A 16,981-nucleotide genomic window follows, 5' to 3' on the forward strand; every position below is an offset into this window, starting at 1 on the left:
CAATTTGCACAAATAAACATTCTGTCCCTTTTTCCCTCTCTTCTTTTTGGACTCCTATGAAAGGAATTTTACTACACTGTACAGAGTGGCTGAGTTCTCTAAGTCTACATCCATTACCCAAGAAGTTAGTTTACCCTCTCTTTTCTGATTCCTTATTTTCCATAATTTTATCTTCTACATCACTTAGTCATTCCTCTGATGCTTCCACCCATTATTATGTGCAGTAAGCATCATGTCTCTTTCATAGCATTTTTACATTTCACCATTGACCAGTTTTTATGTCTTTTATCTCTGTGGTATGCATATCCTTGATGTCTTCTATGCTGTTCTCAAGCCCATCCATTATCCTTACTATGGTTGTTTTAAGTTCTGTTTTAGGCCTATTCCTAATATCTGTTTTGATTAGATCCCTGGATATGATCCTTTCTTCTTCTCTCTTTGGGGATGGATTCCTCCATGTTCTCATATTGTCTAGGTCTCTGTCTTCTTCTGTGTTTTAGAAAACCTGTCATGTTTTCAGCTTCTGAGAGTAATGGCTACATTAAGAAGAGTTCATATGCTGTACGGAGACTGGCACTTCAGGAAGGGTTTGTGGTGAGTGCTGTGTGCACTGTGTTCTTGCGTTTGGTGTCTTGGGAAGTGGGCATCACCCAATCCATTAAGGTTATGAATTGAACAAAAATAAAATTGAAGCAATTTCTCATTTTTACTTCTTGTGTGCCTCCTTGAGCTGTAAAATTGACTTCTCTTGCCCTTGGAGTGAAAGTTAAACCATCAGGTCCTCATGTTCTCAGACTTGACACTAGTTTGGAATCAGATGAGAATTACACCAGACTTTACTTGGTGTCCAGCATGTGATAGTATATCATGGGACTTCTCAACCTATATAGTCATGTAAGCCAATGTGCTATGTGTTCTGTTCCTCAGGATTATCCTAATGTATGTAAATGCTTTTTCTCTTGTAGTTTCAAGTATTTGAAGAAAACTGTAACACATATAAAGTTCTGAGAAGCAAAGTGACATCAATGAAGTGTCATGGTGTTTGACTGGGGCAAGAGCAGGGTGAGGATAACGAGGAGCTATGGGATCCTGTGGTCCTAGATGCAAAGTGAGCGCACCTGGGACTCCTGTAAATGTTCTATTGATGTGCATCAGGATACGTGTAAACCATTGATATTTAGTACAAGGGTAAGCAATTGTAAGAGTCTCTATCTCTTGTTAATGTAATTATAGTTTTCCTGGTAAAACAAACTTTGTAAACCAGACCCAAGTAGGTAAGCACAGAATCATGTGTCCAGAGAGGCTTCCTGGGGGAAACTGCTGTATGGAGAGGAAGCCCCAGGCCATGGCACAAAACCTTCCAGCAACCCCTACCTGCACCTGCTCCTGGGAACACAAACAGAATGGTGCATAATGTGCACCCCCTGGCGGTCCTGATCCTCTTCTACAGGGCGATTTGTGTCTGGGCTCACAAGGACAACCCCTCACTGTGTTCTTGCACAGTAATACACGACCGTGTCTGCAGACCTCAGACTGCTTTGCTCCATGTAGCCTGTGTTTGTGGATGTGTCTGCTGTCAGGGTGAGTCTGCCCTGGAACTTCTTTGCATAGCTTGTAGCACCATCTTCAGGGTCAATGCTTCCCATCCATTGAAGCCCTTGTGCAGGAGCCTGTCGCACCCAGTGCATATAGTAATCAGTGAAGCTGTATCCAGATGCTTTGCAGAAGATCTTCAATGATGCCCCAGGCTTCCTCACTTCAGCCCCAGATTGCACGAGCAAAACCTGGGAGTGCACACCTGTAGAGAGGGTAAAAGAGTGGATGAAACCAATGTTGACTGTTCCTGGTCCTCTCCTGTGTCCAGGGACTTGGGTGACCCTTACCTGTAGCCACTGCCCCCAGGTAGAGGATTCTCCAGCTCCAGTCCATTGTGAGGGGGTGTGTCTCAGGGTCTCCGGTAGACGATGGCGTTTTCCGGTGATGCTCTCAGGGCACAGACACACCCATATTTAGCCTAGTGCTTTTAGGATTGTTTGCATAGTCATGAGACAGAGTATTTCATACACAGGACCAGAACCATCTGGAGACGGTCCCAGAGACCGTGTACATTGGGACTCAGAGAGCACCAGTCTAATCCTTGTTTGAGGACATGGGTCGTTGGCCAGGTTCCTGAACTGTGTGCAGACTGAGCTCCTGCCACTGAGTGATAAGACCTTACAGAAAATTCTCCCCATTGTGGACCAGTATTGAATGAGGCAGAGACCACCTGAACCTGTTGTTGGCTCTGATATCTGAACGTCTTATTCCTGGATAAGCGTGACTCCAAACTGCTGCACAAAATGGGGTAATAAATGCATCCTGGTTTCCATCTCTTAGATGAAGATATCTAAAAGCCCTGGACTAGCAGCGACTTCAAGTGTCTTCTCACTGCCTGAGTTCATTAAATGCTCTGATGGAACAGGATATTTAAACACCCTTTAGCATCCCTCATCTACTGATATTTTAGATTGCTTTCAGGAAAAGGAAACACTGGCTTCTGACAGGAAAGCCTTCCCCACCCCTTGTGCACCTACTCACCTGGGGTATCAGCCTGGTGCTGGGTAGTACTGAAAGGCCCCTGCCGTCTAGGCCCGGCCCTGCAGAGAGGTTCCTGCCAAGACTCACAGGACATTTATTCCAGTGTCTCTACTCCAGCATTACATGGTGGAGGGGAGCAGAATATGCCACCCCAAATATGCCACTGGAATGAAACATGCTTGAGAAACAGCCAGTGCAGAGACGCACTGACCATCCTTTGTTCCCTAAACAGAATATAAATCTCCATGTGAAATACACCCTTTTTGTACCAGGAGGGGAGAACTGTCCTTAGCACCAGAAAAAGGAATTTAGGCCCCAGAATGCTGTGCAGAGAAACCTTAGTTCTTCACTATTGTAGTAACACTAAGCACATTAAAGCTCTCAGTTTTTCCCCATTGAGGATGATATTAGTGTTGGGTCATTCATATATGGCTTTTATGATCTTGAGGTATGCTCCTTCTATCCCTACTTTTGTGAGGGTTTTAATCAAGAAAGAATGCCGTATTTTGTCGAATGCTTTCTCTGCATCTATGGAGAGGATCATATGGTTCTTGTCCTTTCTTTTATTGATGTGATGAATCACGTTAATTGTTTTGCAGATATTGAACCAGCCCTGCATCCCAGGTATAAATCCCACTTGGTCTTGGTGTATAATTTTTTTAATGTATTGTAGGATCCGGTAGGCTAATATCTTGTTGAGGATTTTTGCATCCATGTTCATCAGGGCAGTTGGTCTATAGTTCTCCTTTGTAGTGTGGTCTCTGTCTGCTTTTGGAATCAAGGTAATTCTGGCTTCAGAAAAAGTCTGGAAGTTTTCCTTCCATTTCTATATTTTGGAACAACTTCAAGAGCAGAGGTGTTAACTCTTCCTTAAATGTTTGGTAGAATCCCCTGGAAATCCATCTGGCCCTGGACTCTTGTTTTTGACAGATTTTTGACTACTAATACCATTTCCTTACTGGTTATGGGTCTGTTCAAATTTTTATAGTTCTTCCTGTTTCAGTTTGGTAGTGTGTGTGTTTCTAGGAATTTGCCCATTTCTTCCAGATTACCCATTTTATTGGCATATAATTGGTCATAATATTCTCTTACTATTGTTTTTATTTCTGTTGTGTTGGTTGTGATCTGTCATTCTTGATTTTACTTTTTTGCATCCTTTCCTTTTTCTTTTTGATCAAACTGGCTAGTGGTTTATCAATTTTGTTCATTCTTTCAAAGAACCTGCTTCCGGTTTCATTGATTTGGTCTACTGTTTTTTTGGTTTCGATAGCATTAATTTCTTTTGTAATCTTTATTATTTCCTGTCTTCTGCTGGTTTTGGGTTCTATTTGCTGTTCTTTTTCCAGCTCCTTAAGGTGTAGGTTAGGTTGTGTATCTGAGATCTTTCTTCCTTCTTTAGAAATGCCTGGAATGCTATATATTTTCATCTTATGACCACCATTGCTGCGTCCCAGAGGTTTTGGGTTGTGGTGTTATAATTTTAATCAACTTCCATATACTTTTTAATTTCCTTTTAACTGCTTGCTTAGCCCATTCATTCTTTAGTAGGATGTTCTTTAGTCTCCAGGTATTTTTTTTTAATTTATTTTGGGACAGAGAGAGACAGAGCATGAACAGGGGAGGGTCAGAGAGAGAGGGAGACACAGAATCGGAAACAGGCTCCAGGCTCCGAGCCATCAGCCCAGAGCCTGATGCTCGAACTCACGGACCGCGAGATCATGACCTGGCTGAAGTCGGACGCTTAACTGTCTGCGCCACCCAGGCGCCCCTCCAGGTATTTTTTAACTTTCCTAATTTTTTCTTTTGGTTGATTTCGAGTTTCATAGCATTGTGATCTGAAAATATGCACAGTATGATCTCGATCTTTTTGTACTTTTTGTACTTTTTACTTACTTAGGGCTGATTTGTGTACCAATATATGGTCTATTCTGGAGAACGTTCCATGTGCACTGTAGAAGAATGCATATTCTGTTACTTTAGGATGAAATGTTCTGAATATATCTGTTAAGTCCATCTGGTCCAGTGTGTCATTCAAAGCCATTCTTTCCTTGTCGATTTTTTGTTGAGATGATCTGTCCATTGCTGTGAGTGGGGTGTTGAAGTCTCCTAATATTATGGTATTACTATCGGTGAGTTTCTTTATGTTTGTGATTAATTGATTTATATTTGTGTGCTCTCCTATTTGGCGCATAAATGTTTACAATTTTTAGGTCTTCTTAGTCTATAGACCCCTTGATCATGATATAATGCCCTTCTGCATCTCTTGATACAGTATTTTTAAGTCTACATTGTCTGATATAAGTATGGGTACTCGGGCTTTCTTTTGTTGACCATTAGCATGATAGATGGTTCTCCTTCCCTTTATGTTCAATCTGAAGGTGTCTTTAGGTCTAAAGTGGGTCTCTTGTGAACAGCATATAGATGGATCTTGTTTTCTTATCCATTCCATTACCCTATGTCTTTTGATTGGGGCATTGAGTCCACTGAGGTTTAGAGTGAGTACAGAAAGACATGAGTTTATTGTCATGATTATGCTTGTAGATCTGGAGTTTCTGATGGTGTTCTCTGGTCCTTTCTAATCTTTCTTGCTTTTGATACACACACACACACACACACACACACACACATATGTGTGTGTGTGTGTGTGTATATATATATATATATATATATATATATATATATATATATATATATATATATATTTTGTCCCCTCAGAGAGTCCCCCTTAAAATTTTTTGCTGGGCTGTTTTAGTGGTCAAAAACTCTTTTAATTTTTGTTTGTCTGGGAAACTTTTATCTCTCCTTCTATTTTGAATGACAGCCTTCTTGGATAAAGAATTCTTGTCTGCATACTTTTCTGTTTCAGCACACTGAATAGACTCTGCGACTCCTTTCTGGCCTGCCAAGATTCTGTGGATAGGTCTGCTGCAAACCTGATCTGTCTTCCCTTGTATGTTAGGGACTTTTTTTTCCTTGCTGCTTTCATGATTCTCTCCTTGCCTGCGTATTTTGTGAATTTGACTATGGTATGCCTTGTTGCTGGCCAGTTTTTGTTGAATCTAATGGGGGTCCTCTGTGCTTCCTGGATTTTGATGTCTGTGTCTTTCCCCAGGATAGGAAAGTTTTCTGCTATGATTGGCTCACATAACCCTTCTACCCCTATTTCTCTTTCTTCCTCCTCTGGGACCCCTATGATTCTGATGTTCCTTTTTAATGAGTCACTGATTTCTCTAATTCTTAAATCATGCTCTTTTGCCTTAATCTCCCTCTTTTTTTCTGCTTCATTATTGCCTATAAGTTTATATCACTGATTCTCTGTTCTGCCTCATCAATCCTTACCACAGCTGCATCCATCCGTGATTGCAGTTCAGGTATAGCATTTTAATTTCATTCTGGCTATTTTTTTTACTTCTTTTATCTCTTCAGAAAGGGATTCTAATCTTTTTTTGACTCCAGCTAGTATTCTTATTATCGTGATTCTAAATTCTGGTTCAGACATCTTGCTTGTACCTGTGTTGGTTAAATCCCTGGCTGTTGTTTCTTCCTGGTCTTTCTTTTGGGGTGAATTCCTCCATTTTGTCATTTTGAAGAGAGAAAAGGAATTAATGAAGTAGAAATATTGAAATAAAACAGTAAAATTACAAAAATATTAAAATTAAAAATTAAACATACACACACACAAATCTAATAGTTAATGCTACATCCTAGGTGTCTTTTTTTAGGGTGTTGAAAGTGGTTTGACAGATTAGGGGAGAAACAGGGGGCAAATTAAATCATTTGAGAATTTGAAAAAATGAATACACTGAAGTAGACTAAAATGGGTAGATGGGAATAAAACAGAATTTGAAAATAATATACACAAAAGTAAAGAATATAGTAGAAAAGATTAAAGAAAAATATTTTTAGTAAAAATTAAAAATAAATATGAATTTTTTGTTCTGTATTTAAGAAAAAAGTAAAGAAATGAAAAAGAATAAAGATAAAGAAAAGAAAAAAAAGAAATCATTTGAAAATTTGAAAAAGTGAATATACTGTAGTAGACTAAAGTAAAATGATGGAAATAAAATAGAATTTGAAAAAATTTACATAAAACTAAAAAAACATAGTAATGACAATTAAGTAAGATTATTTTGTAAATATGAAATTTATTGTCAAATAGGTTTCTATACAACACCCAAAGCTCATCCCAACAGGTGCCCTCCTCAATACCCATCACCCACCCTACCCTCCCTCCCACCCCCCATCAACCCTCAGTTTATTCAGTTTTTAAGAGTCTGTGATGGTTTGACTCCCTCCCTCTCTAACTTTATTTTCCTTCCCCTTCCCCATGGTCCTCTGTCAAGTTTCTCAGGATCCAAATAAGAGTGAAAACATACAGTATCTGTCTTTCTCCATATGACTAATTTCACTCAGCACAACACTCTACAGATCCATCCACTTTGCTACAAAAGGCCACATTTCATTCTTTATCAATGTCAGGTAGTATTCCATTTTGAATAGATACCACAATTTCTTTATCCATTCATTAGATGATGGACATTTAGACCCTTTCCATAATTTGGCTATTGTTCAAAGTGCTGCTATAAACATTGGGGTACAAGTGCCCCTATGCATCAGCACTCCTGTATCCTTTGGGTAAATTCCTAGCAGTGCTATTGCTGGGTCATAGGGTAGACTTATTTTTAATTTTTTAGGAACATCCACACTATTTTCCAGAATGGCTGCACCAGTTTGCATTCCCACCAACAGTGCAAGAGGGCTCCCGTTTCTTCACATCCTCTCCAGCATGTATAGTCTCCTGGTTTGTTCATTTTAGCCACTCTGACTGGCGTGAGGTGGTATCTCAGTGTGGTTTTCATTTGTATTTCCCTGATGAGGCACGACGTTGAGCATCTTCTCATGTGCCTGTTGGCCAGTTGGATGTCTTCTTTAGAGAAGTGTCTATTCATGTCTTCTGCCCATTTTGTTACTGGATTATTTGTTTATCGGGTGTGGAGTTTGATGAGTTCTTTATAGATTTTGGATACTAGCCCTTTGTCTGAAATGTCATTTGCAAATATCTTTTCCCATTCCGTTGGCTGCCTTTTAATTTGGCTGATTGTTTCCTTTGCAGTGCAGCTTTTTATCTTCATGAAGTCCCAATAGTTCATTTTTGTTCTTAATTCCCTTGCCTCTGGAGATGTGTCAAGTAAGAATTTGCTGTGGCTGAAGTCAGAGAGGTTATTTCCTGCTCTCTCCTCTAGGGTTTTGGTGGTTTCCTGTCTCACATTCAGGTCCTTTATCCGTTTTGAGTTTATTTTTGTGAATGGTGTAAAAAAGTGGTCTAGATTAATTCTTCTGCATGTTACTGTCCAGTTCTCCCAGCACCATTTGTTAAAGAGACTGTCTTTTTTCCATTGGATATTCTTTCCTGCTTTGTCAAAGATTAGTTGGCCATACATTTGTGGGTCCAATTCTGGAGTCTCTATTCTATTCCATTGGTCTATGTGTCTGTTTTTGTGCCAATACTATGCTGTCTTGATGATGACAGCTTTGTAGTAGAGGCTAAAGTCTGGGATTGTGATGCCTCCCGCTTTGGTCTTCTTCTTCAACATTTGGCTATTCTGGGTCTTTTGTGGTTCCATACAAGTTTTAGGATTGCTTGCTCTAGCTTCGAGAAGAATGCTGGTGCAATTTTGATTGGGATTGCAATTTCGATTATGTAGATTGATTTGGGTAGTATTGACATTTTAACAATATTTATTCTTCCAATCCATGAGCATGGAATGTTTCTTCATTTCTTTGCATCTTCTTCAGTTTCCTTCATAAGCTTTCTATGGTTTTCAGCATACAGATCTTTTACATCTTTGGTTAGGTTTATTCTTAGGTATTTTATGAATCTTGGTGCCATTGTGAATGGGATCAGTTTCTTCATTGGTCTTTCTGTTGCTTCATTTTTAGTGTATAAAAATGTAACTGATTTCTGTACATTGCTTTTGTATCTTGCGACTTTTCTGATTTCATGTATGAGTTCTAGCCGACTTTTGGTGGAGTCTATTGGGTTTTCCATGTGTAGTATCATGTCATCTGCAATAAGTGAAAGCTGACTTTATCTTTGCCAATTTTGATACCTTTGATTTCCTTTTGTTGTCTGATTGCTGATGCTAGAACTTCCAACACTATGTTAAACAACAGCAGTCAGAGTGAACATTCCTGTCGTGTTCCTGATCTCAGGTGGAAATATCTCAATTTTTCCCCATTGAAGATGATATTAGCTGTGGGGTTTCCATAAATGGCTTTTATGATGTTCAAGTGTGTTCCTTCTATCCCGAGTGTCTTGAGGGTTTTTATTAAGAAAGGATGCTGAATTTTTGTCAAATGATTTCTCTGCATCAGTTGACAAAATCATATGGTTCTTATCTTTTCTTTTATCAATGTGATGTATCACAGTTTGTACAGCATCTGCCTGTAATACATTTGCTGCCAGGGGTTAGAATACAATCACTCGTGCAGCAGGGATTGTTGTAGCACTGCTTGAAGGAGCCACAGTCACACTGCTCACCTGGCTCCACTACATAGTTTCCACAACGATCGTGAGTCAGGCTTTTATTGAAATAGGAAAGTCCTGAGTCAAATATGCACTCACAAAAATTATTCACCACTACATGCTGCATATCAATGAAGGAACAGTTACTGAAAGAATCTGTCATAATAGGGTATTGATTCATAATGCAGGTAGACCTCCTCTGGCATGCACAAAATTTATTTTCATAAAAAATACCAATAGATTTTGCAATTGTTTGGGCTACTAACACGGACAACAATAAAAAATGTCTGCCTAGAGAAGCAAGAGAGATGATGGATTTTGATCCGCATACCGCATATGTGGCTGGCTGAAACTGAAGTTCATGTGGAGCATCTTTGTTCATAAGTAAAGCTGTATGTGGTTTAAAAGCAACAAACAAGTGTCTTTGAAAGTAGATATGAATCGGACTCCCTGGCACCTGAAAATTGTTCAAGACAACTGGATCTTCCAGATTATAAATGACCATGGAGGAAATATAGTGCCTTACATCAATACCTTGAAGCATTGAGTCAGTCAAACTAACAAGCCTTATGAGGAATCGGGCACATTTTGACACGTTGTTGAACACACTATACATTGTTTTGGAACCGAGAACAAGTCCTTTCAAAATTCCATGATGGGATGAATACAACTTACTAGAGATCCTGGGGGCTGCACTGATATTTGCTTGAGAGAACAGAGGTTTCCTATCCCCCTTATATCCCAGGTTATAAGTAGGTCCCGTTGCATTGGTGTCTGCCACTATCTGAGAAACAACGTGTTCAAACCGTTGGGAATCGCTGAGGGGTCTGATTTCATAGGCAAGGTCATCCAACTTCATGATACCTTCAAGGCCCCCATAGCACGTGTCCATGGTGACCGTGGAAAGAGGAATCTCCTCCAGGTAGCCGAGGTAGTAACAGTCTGGAGGGATGAAGGGGTAGTCCATCTGCAAGGCTCCCTGATCATCCTGAGTCATCATCAGCAAATGTCTGGACCAAAAGAGTTTCTTGTGCCTCATGTGGATAACATGGCTCTTGCCCCCAAAATGCAGGCTATAGGACAGCCAGCCAGGCATCTGAACGCCCTTGCCGTGGTGCCACTCCTTCTTGGGAATTACCACCTCAGAAGAGATGTAGCGCCATGAGGGACGACCTTGAGAACCTTGGACAGGAGCCAGCACTGCCCAGAGTGCAAACAGCAAGAGGGGTGCCCTCAGGGTGACCTTGTTCTTTGCCAGCCTCATGCCCCTGCTCAGGGACATCTGCCAGTGAGAATGGATAAATGGAGGATCCTCAGCAAAGCCAGGTCTAGACCATCAGACAGAACAGAGGGCTGGACCGGGTGGCCAGCACCCTACACTCGGGGCCACCTGTGGGGTTAGGTAACAGTCACAGGGTGTGGCATTGGGTGACCCTGCTCATCCGTTCACCTGGGGTGGATGTGGGAGAGTCAGGGGGGCCATGGTCAACAGTGCTCACATGGACATGGGTAGGGACTTGGACCCAGAAACACGGCTCTATTCAACACATTCCATCTTTTCTCCTACTTGGATATGGGATATGCAATTATAACACACTGAACTTCTCTACCAATTCCACGTCCTGTGGTGTTGCTGGGTCACTTTCTCTGGATGACTGCTTTTCCTCATTATGGAGACCAATGCTTCCTACTTCCATGGGATATGGAGGTAGACTGTCAATTTTACCTTTGTACGTATTGAAAAACATCGCTTTGTAATTTTACATGTCTTATTCTGGTTGGCTATTAGTTTGCAAGCCATTTGATCCTTTTGGTTGTTGCTTTGAAGCTTCCTCTGAGTTTACTGAGGAAACATTTCCCAGTATTCTGTGTCATGATTGGTGAAGTACAAGGTTGTATTTTAGTTTTTTCTTATGCCATCTGGTGAGAACAGAAAGTACTGCTGAACATGTGTGAGCCCCAGGGGATTTCCCCTCTAATCCCTTATTGTGGTTCTTTCCTGGCCTCTGGCAGTCCTCTGCCATGCCTGTGAGTTTCTCTCCTCAGGTGGAGATAGATGCAGGGGAGTTGAGGTTACGTTGGCAGCTTGCACCATGGAGGCTGCACATGATCGAAAATGGTATCCACCATGGAACTCCCTTGTTTAAGTACCGTCTAGTCCTTTAAAATCCCCTGGGTTGGGCAGAAACCCTCAGAGTTGGCTTTTGGAGAAGTGTCTGCCTTTTCTCTGGGTGGCTGGCCTCCTAAATAAAGCTCGACTTCTTTTCCCACCAAAACTAATACTTTGAACATTGACCTTTCCAGAAATACTCAGCTGAATTTGGGATTTGATAACAATACAATGGAGAGTGGAATGGCAGTTGTCAGGGGCTGGCAGGGTGGGGCAATGAGGAGTAGATCTCAAGGGCTATGATTTTCTGTTATGCAAGATGATTAAGTTCTAGAGGGGTCTCCACAACATTACCCCTGTAATTAACAGTACTGTACTGTATGGTTCAAGTTTTGTGAAGAGTGTTGGTGTCATGTTCAGTGAGATCCTAACATAAAACAAAAGTGGAAGACACGAATTTTGCTTCTCACATGACAGTATGCTGAACTGCATGGACACACTCTCTACTGATAATGTGAAAATAATTTAAAAACATTTGCATAGTTTGAATAGTAACCCTGAGGATATGTCATTTACAAATATCTTCTTCCATTCCATAGGTTGCCTTTTAGTTTTGTTGATTGTTTCCCTCACTGTGCAGAAGCGTGCTATTTTGAGGTAGTCCCAATAGTTCATATATGTATGTATTTAATTTTCTTCTTTTATTTTTAATTTAAATTCAAGTCTTCAGTCTTTGAGCTCCACGTTTACAGGAAGTTGACTTGTCATGATTAACTTTATGGGTTATCTTGACTGAGTCATGGGTGCCCAGATTCACCACTGTTTCTGTGGATGTCTGTGATGTGTTTCCAGAAGAGACTGGCATTTCCTTCCATGGTTTCTGTCTGGGCATCACCCATTCCATTAAGGTTGTGAATAGAATCTGATGCAGAGCGAGGAAGAATTCCCTCATTTTTACTTCCCATGTGCTTGTTTGAACTGGAACAGTGGTCCCCTCTGGCCCTTGTTATGAGAGTTATAACATCAGATCTCTACGTTCTGAGACTAGACCCTAGTTCAGAATCAGACATATTACACCACTGGTTTTCCTGGGTCTCCAGCTTGTGACAGTAGATCATGGGACTTCCCAACCTCTTTAGTCATGGAAACCAATGTGCTTTGGGTTCTGTTCCTCAGGAGAATCCAGACTAATACATGGAGATGATTTATCTCTTCTTTAGAGGAATTGAATAAAGCTGTAGCTCATTTAACGTCCTGAGTAGCAAGTGCCAGGAGGGAGTGTCACGTTGTTTGATTGGGACAAGCGCTGGGTGAAGTTAATGGGGAGCTGTGGAATCCTGTGGTCCTGGCTGCACAGGGAGTGCATCTGGGACTCCTCTAATGGCTCAGATGTTGTGCCTCAGAAAATCTGTAATTCACTCATGTTGAGGGACAGGAGTAAGCAATGCAAACAACTGTGTCTTTTGTGCATGTTAGTGCAGTTTTCCTATGACAACAGGTATCTAATTCAGAGAGTTAATAGGTAAGCACAGAATCCTGTGTCCAGAGAGGCTCCCTGGGGAAACTGCTGTGTGGACAGGAAGCCCCAGACCCTGACAGGAAACCTGCCTGTAACCTCCATCTGCACCTGCTCCTGGCAACACAAAGCAGAATTGTGCATAGTGTGCGCCCCCTGGTGGTGCTGATCCCCTCCTGCAGGGAGGTTTGCGTGTGGGCTCCCAGCGAGGTCCCCTCACCCTGTCTCTTGCACAGTAATTTGTGGCAGTGTCTTCTGTCCTCAGGTGCATCTGCAGATACAGCGTGTTCTTGGCGTTGTCTCTGGAGATGGTGAATCGGCCCTTCACAGAATCTGCGTAGTATGTGCCACTTCCATCAGTATCAATCCCTGAGACCCACTGCAGACCCTTTCCTGGAGCCTGGCGGACCCAGTTCATGCTGGAACTACTGAAGGTGAATCCAGAGGCTACACTGATGAGTCTCAGGGATCCCCCAGGCTTCACCAGATTTCCCCCAGACTCCACCAGCTGCACGTCACACTGGACACCTGCAGACGCAAGACATCTTGGTCAGGAAACTGTCACACATCCACTGGTTCTCACTCATATCCACTCACATACTCAGTGTCTCTCGTTCACCATGAATTACCTTTTAAAAAAGCAACAAGGAAAACCAAGCCAGCACATACTCCATGGTGAGGTGTCTGTGTTCTGTCCTGATCACAGAATGGGAACACCTGGGACCCCTGGAGCTGGGGCTCCTCTCCCAGCTGCACGGTCGGGCTGGGCTGGTTTTATCAGCACAGAGAGGGCCCTATTTGCATGTCCTCTTACATATATATCACACTGCAGACTTAGATTTGATTCTTTAAAAGTGAATGGCAGGTTTAGGGATGCACTTCTACATTAGTTTGTGTGGATGGTGCTGTGACAATATGAATAATTCTTATCAGTGAGCACAGGTATATTTGCGGAACTTGTGCATTTTTACATGTCTTTCATCAACAAAGGTCATTTTCGCTCTACAATTATTTTACATACTTTATGAAGTTTAATCCCAAGTACTTTATTCTGTGCCATTTTCAGTTGTATAATTTTGTTATTTGTTTTGCATATATTTCCATGCTGGTGTGTAGAATCATAGGTGGTTTATTTTTATTTATTTTCTTTGTTCATTGTGCTCATTGTGCATCCTGCACTTTTCCTCATTTTCAAAAACTGGTTCTAATATTTTTTGTGGTATCTCTAGGGTTTTGTTATGTTTAAGATCATGTCATCTGCAAAGAAGTAATTTTCCTTCCTCCTTACTGATTTAAATGTACTTTTATTTCTTTTTATTGCCAAAGTTTGTGGGTACTTCTTCCAGTTGTAGGATAAGAATGCTTTTACCTTCTTTTGTTCTGGGCTTTCATCCTGTCTAAGGATTCAATTGACATAAGACTGATCTAAAGGGGAGAATAAATTTCATTTTGCAAGTGCCTGGGCTTCCTAATAATATGACACCCAGAAAATGAACAAAGCAGGTGGCACTTGTGACTTTCAGACAACAAAACATTGGATTTGGCAAGAGTCAAGGCAAAGGTGTGGTTTTCGGTATTTAATTAGTCAAGTAACTAGGTTTGTTTGCACATCCTTCTTGTCCCTGTGTTCCTTATTCTGGTGCTAAGGATGGTTCTCCCCTCCTGGTACAGGGAAGGGGAGTTTCCCAAGGGAGATTTATATCTGCTGTCAAGGGACACAGGAGGGTCTGAGTGTCCTTGGACTGGCTGTTTCTCCCGTGACTTTCATCCAAATAAGGACTGTGACACGATGACATGGTTTGAGGCGGCATAGTTATTCTTCACGTTATCATGTGGAATACTTCTATTGGGGATGACCATCATTGCCTGGCTCCTGATGTGGCAGGAATGGTTTTATTATTTTATGTTCAATATGCTGTCAGGTGTGGGCTCTCATAGTGGCCATGATCATGTGGAGGTAATTTCCTTCTCCTTTTTAATTGAGTTATTTTAAAAATGATGAACATGTGTTTTTTGTTCATGAAAAAACTGTGTCTAATGATTTTATGAATAAATTAAGGATGGCTTTGATTCAATCATTCCCTCTGTTAATGGAGGACATCAGATTTTTGCATTTGTGTATGTTGAAGGATACTTGCATTTCAGGGATGAATCACACTGGAGTATCATGTATGATCCTTTCAGTGTGCTGTTGAATTCAGTAGGCTCGGACTTAATCAAGGAATTTTGCATGTATGTGTATCTGAGACACTGGCCTGTAGTTTCCCTTCTTGTGGTGTGTTTCTCTGGCTTTGTTGTGAGAGTAAAGGTGTCCTCATAAAGTGCATCTGGGAGTGGTCTTTTTCATCAGTGATTTGTAATAGTTTGAGAAGTATTGGCATTAATTATTCTTTAAATATTGTAGAATTTTAATAAAGCCTTGGTTTTTTTTTTTTTTGGAGGGTGAAGGTTTTACATTAAGGATATCTTCTTACTAATTTGTGTTTTGTTCCTCTTGTATTTTGCATGAAAGAGTATTGGTGGATTATATAATGCTAGAAAATGTGTAATTTGTTCTTGGTGATCTAATTGTTGACCTATAAATATCTAAGTTTTTCCTTTATGATCCTTTTCATGTGTTTAGTTCAGTTAGGTCTCCTTTTTCAGTTCCGATCGCATTTGTTTGAATCTTACCTATTTCCCTAGGCTACCTAAGTTTTTTAAATTTCACTTATCTTTCCAAATTCAAATTTTAATGAAGTTGATTTGTTTTCTGTATTTGTGATAGTCTTTTTTCTCTGCTGTATATTTTTATGTTAATTTTGTATTTATCTTTTTATCTCAATGAAAATACCAATGCCTTTTTTTTAAAGGAATCTGAAAAATATACTAATTCATATGTAACCACAAAACACATGGAAGTAAAAAACAAAATCATGAAGAGGAGAGAACCTGGAAGAAGGAGAACACTTCTTCCTTCTAAATATATTGCAGAGGTACATTAACTCCAACAGTGTACTGCTGGCATGAAATGAGTCATATAGACCAGTGGAGCTCATTACGGAGCCCAAGAGTAGAATTGTGCAGATGCAGTCAGCAAATCCTCCATGAGATTTCCAACAATGCACAGTGGGGAAAGGATTGTGTCTCTTAAACATGGTGTTGACTAGGGGCGCCTGGGTGGCTCAGTCAGCTAAGCATCCAACTTCCAGTCATGTATTGTTGTCATGATTTGTGGGTTTGAGCCCCACATCAGGCTCTGTGCTGACAGCTCAGAGCCTGGATTCTGTGTCTGCCTCTATCCCTGTGCCTCCCCTGATCATGATCTCTCTCCCTCAAAAATAAAAGAAACATTAAAAAATGGTGTTGATATACACATGCAAAATAATGACATTTGGCCGTAATCTTGCATCATACATATATGTCAACACAAACAAATCTCAAAATGGATTAAAGATTAAGCAGAAGCCCGACCCAAAATGCCTTCGAATAAAACACACAGGATAAACATCATGACATTCTCTTGACAATGATTTATTTGATACAAAAGCAAAATCACAGAGAACCATGGCAGACAAGGGGGACTGCATCAAACTAGAAAGGGGGCAAATCAAACAGTAGCAGGGTGAGAAGGCAGTCTATGAAATGGGAGACATTACATTAAAAATATTGAAAAGGAGTTAATATCCAAAATACAGGAGGGACTCCTTAACATCAATAGCAAAAACCACAATTATAATCATAACAGTAAGCACATCACCTGATTAAAATTTGGGTAAAACATGTAAATATCCATTTTGCTATTAAGGTTGAAAAAATGTCCATCCAGCATATGAATGGTGTTCATCATCACTAATCATCAGAGAATTCCACCCCCGATCCACTGAGATATCACCTCACAACTGATAGCAAGGCTATTATAAAATAAGGCAAACACAATGAGAACATCTCAAGTGTTGCTGAGGATGTGGAGAACAGGCAATCCTAGAATTCACTTGATGGGAGTGCAACATCGTGTAGCCACTATGGAAAACTGTGGTGAAATGACCCACTAAACTGAGTTCCTAATCTGCTCCCATACAGTTGACTTCATGTCCAGCTGAGTGTGAGGAAGGTCTGGGCCTCATGTTCTGTGGAGAGGCAGGTCCAGAGACAGGTGGATCCAGTGGATGATTCCTTAACTACTTCAGTAGAATGGACCCCTGGCTGACCGTTTTGTAAGACTTGACTCAGTGTGCCTCCCCACTGGTTGTCTCTGGCTTCCTGAACTGGA

At 40.9% G+C, this 16,981-nt stretch overlaps 1 gene segment (V, D, J or C); it reads right to left on the minus strand.

Annotated features, from left to right (window-relative positions):
• Window positions 1-1,484: 1,484 nt before the first annotated feature.
• LOC122469643 lies at window positions 1,485-1,971 on the minus strand. The segment is given in 2 exon segments: window positions 1,485-1,798; window positions 1,884-1,971. Coding segments are annotated over 2 exon segments (360 nt in total).
• Between the last annotated feature and the right edge of the window lie 15,010 nt (window positions 1,972-16,981).

This window comes from Prionailurus bengalensis, chromosome B3 (genome assembly GCF_016509475.1).
Source record: "Prionailurus bengalensis isolate Pbe53 chromosome B3, Fcat_Pben_1.1_paternal_pri, whole genome shotgun sequence".
NCBI classification, from domain to species: Eukaryota; Metazoa; Chordata; class Mammalia; order Carnivora; family Felidae; genus Prionailurus; species Prionailurus bengalensis.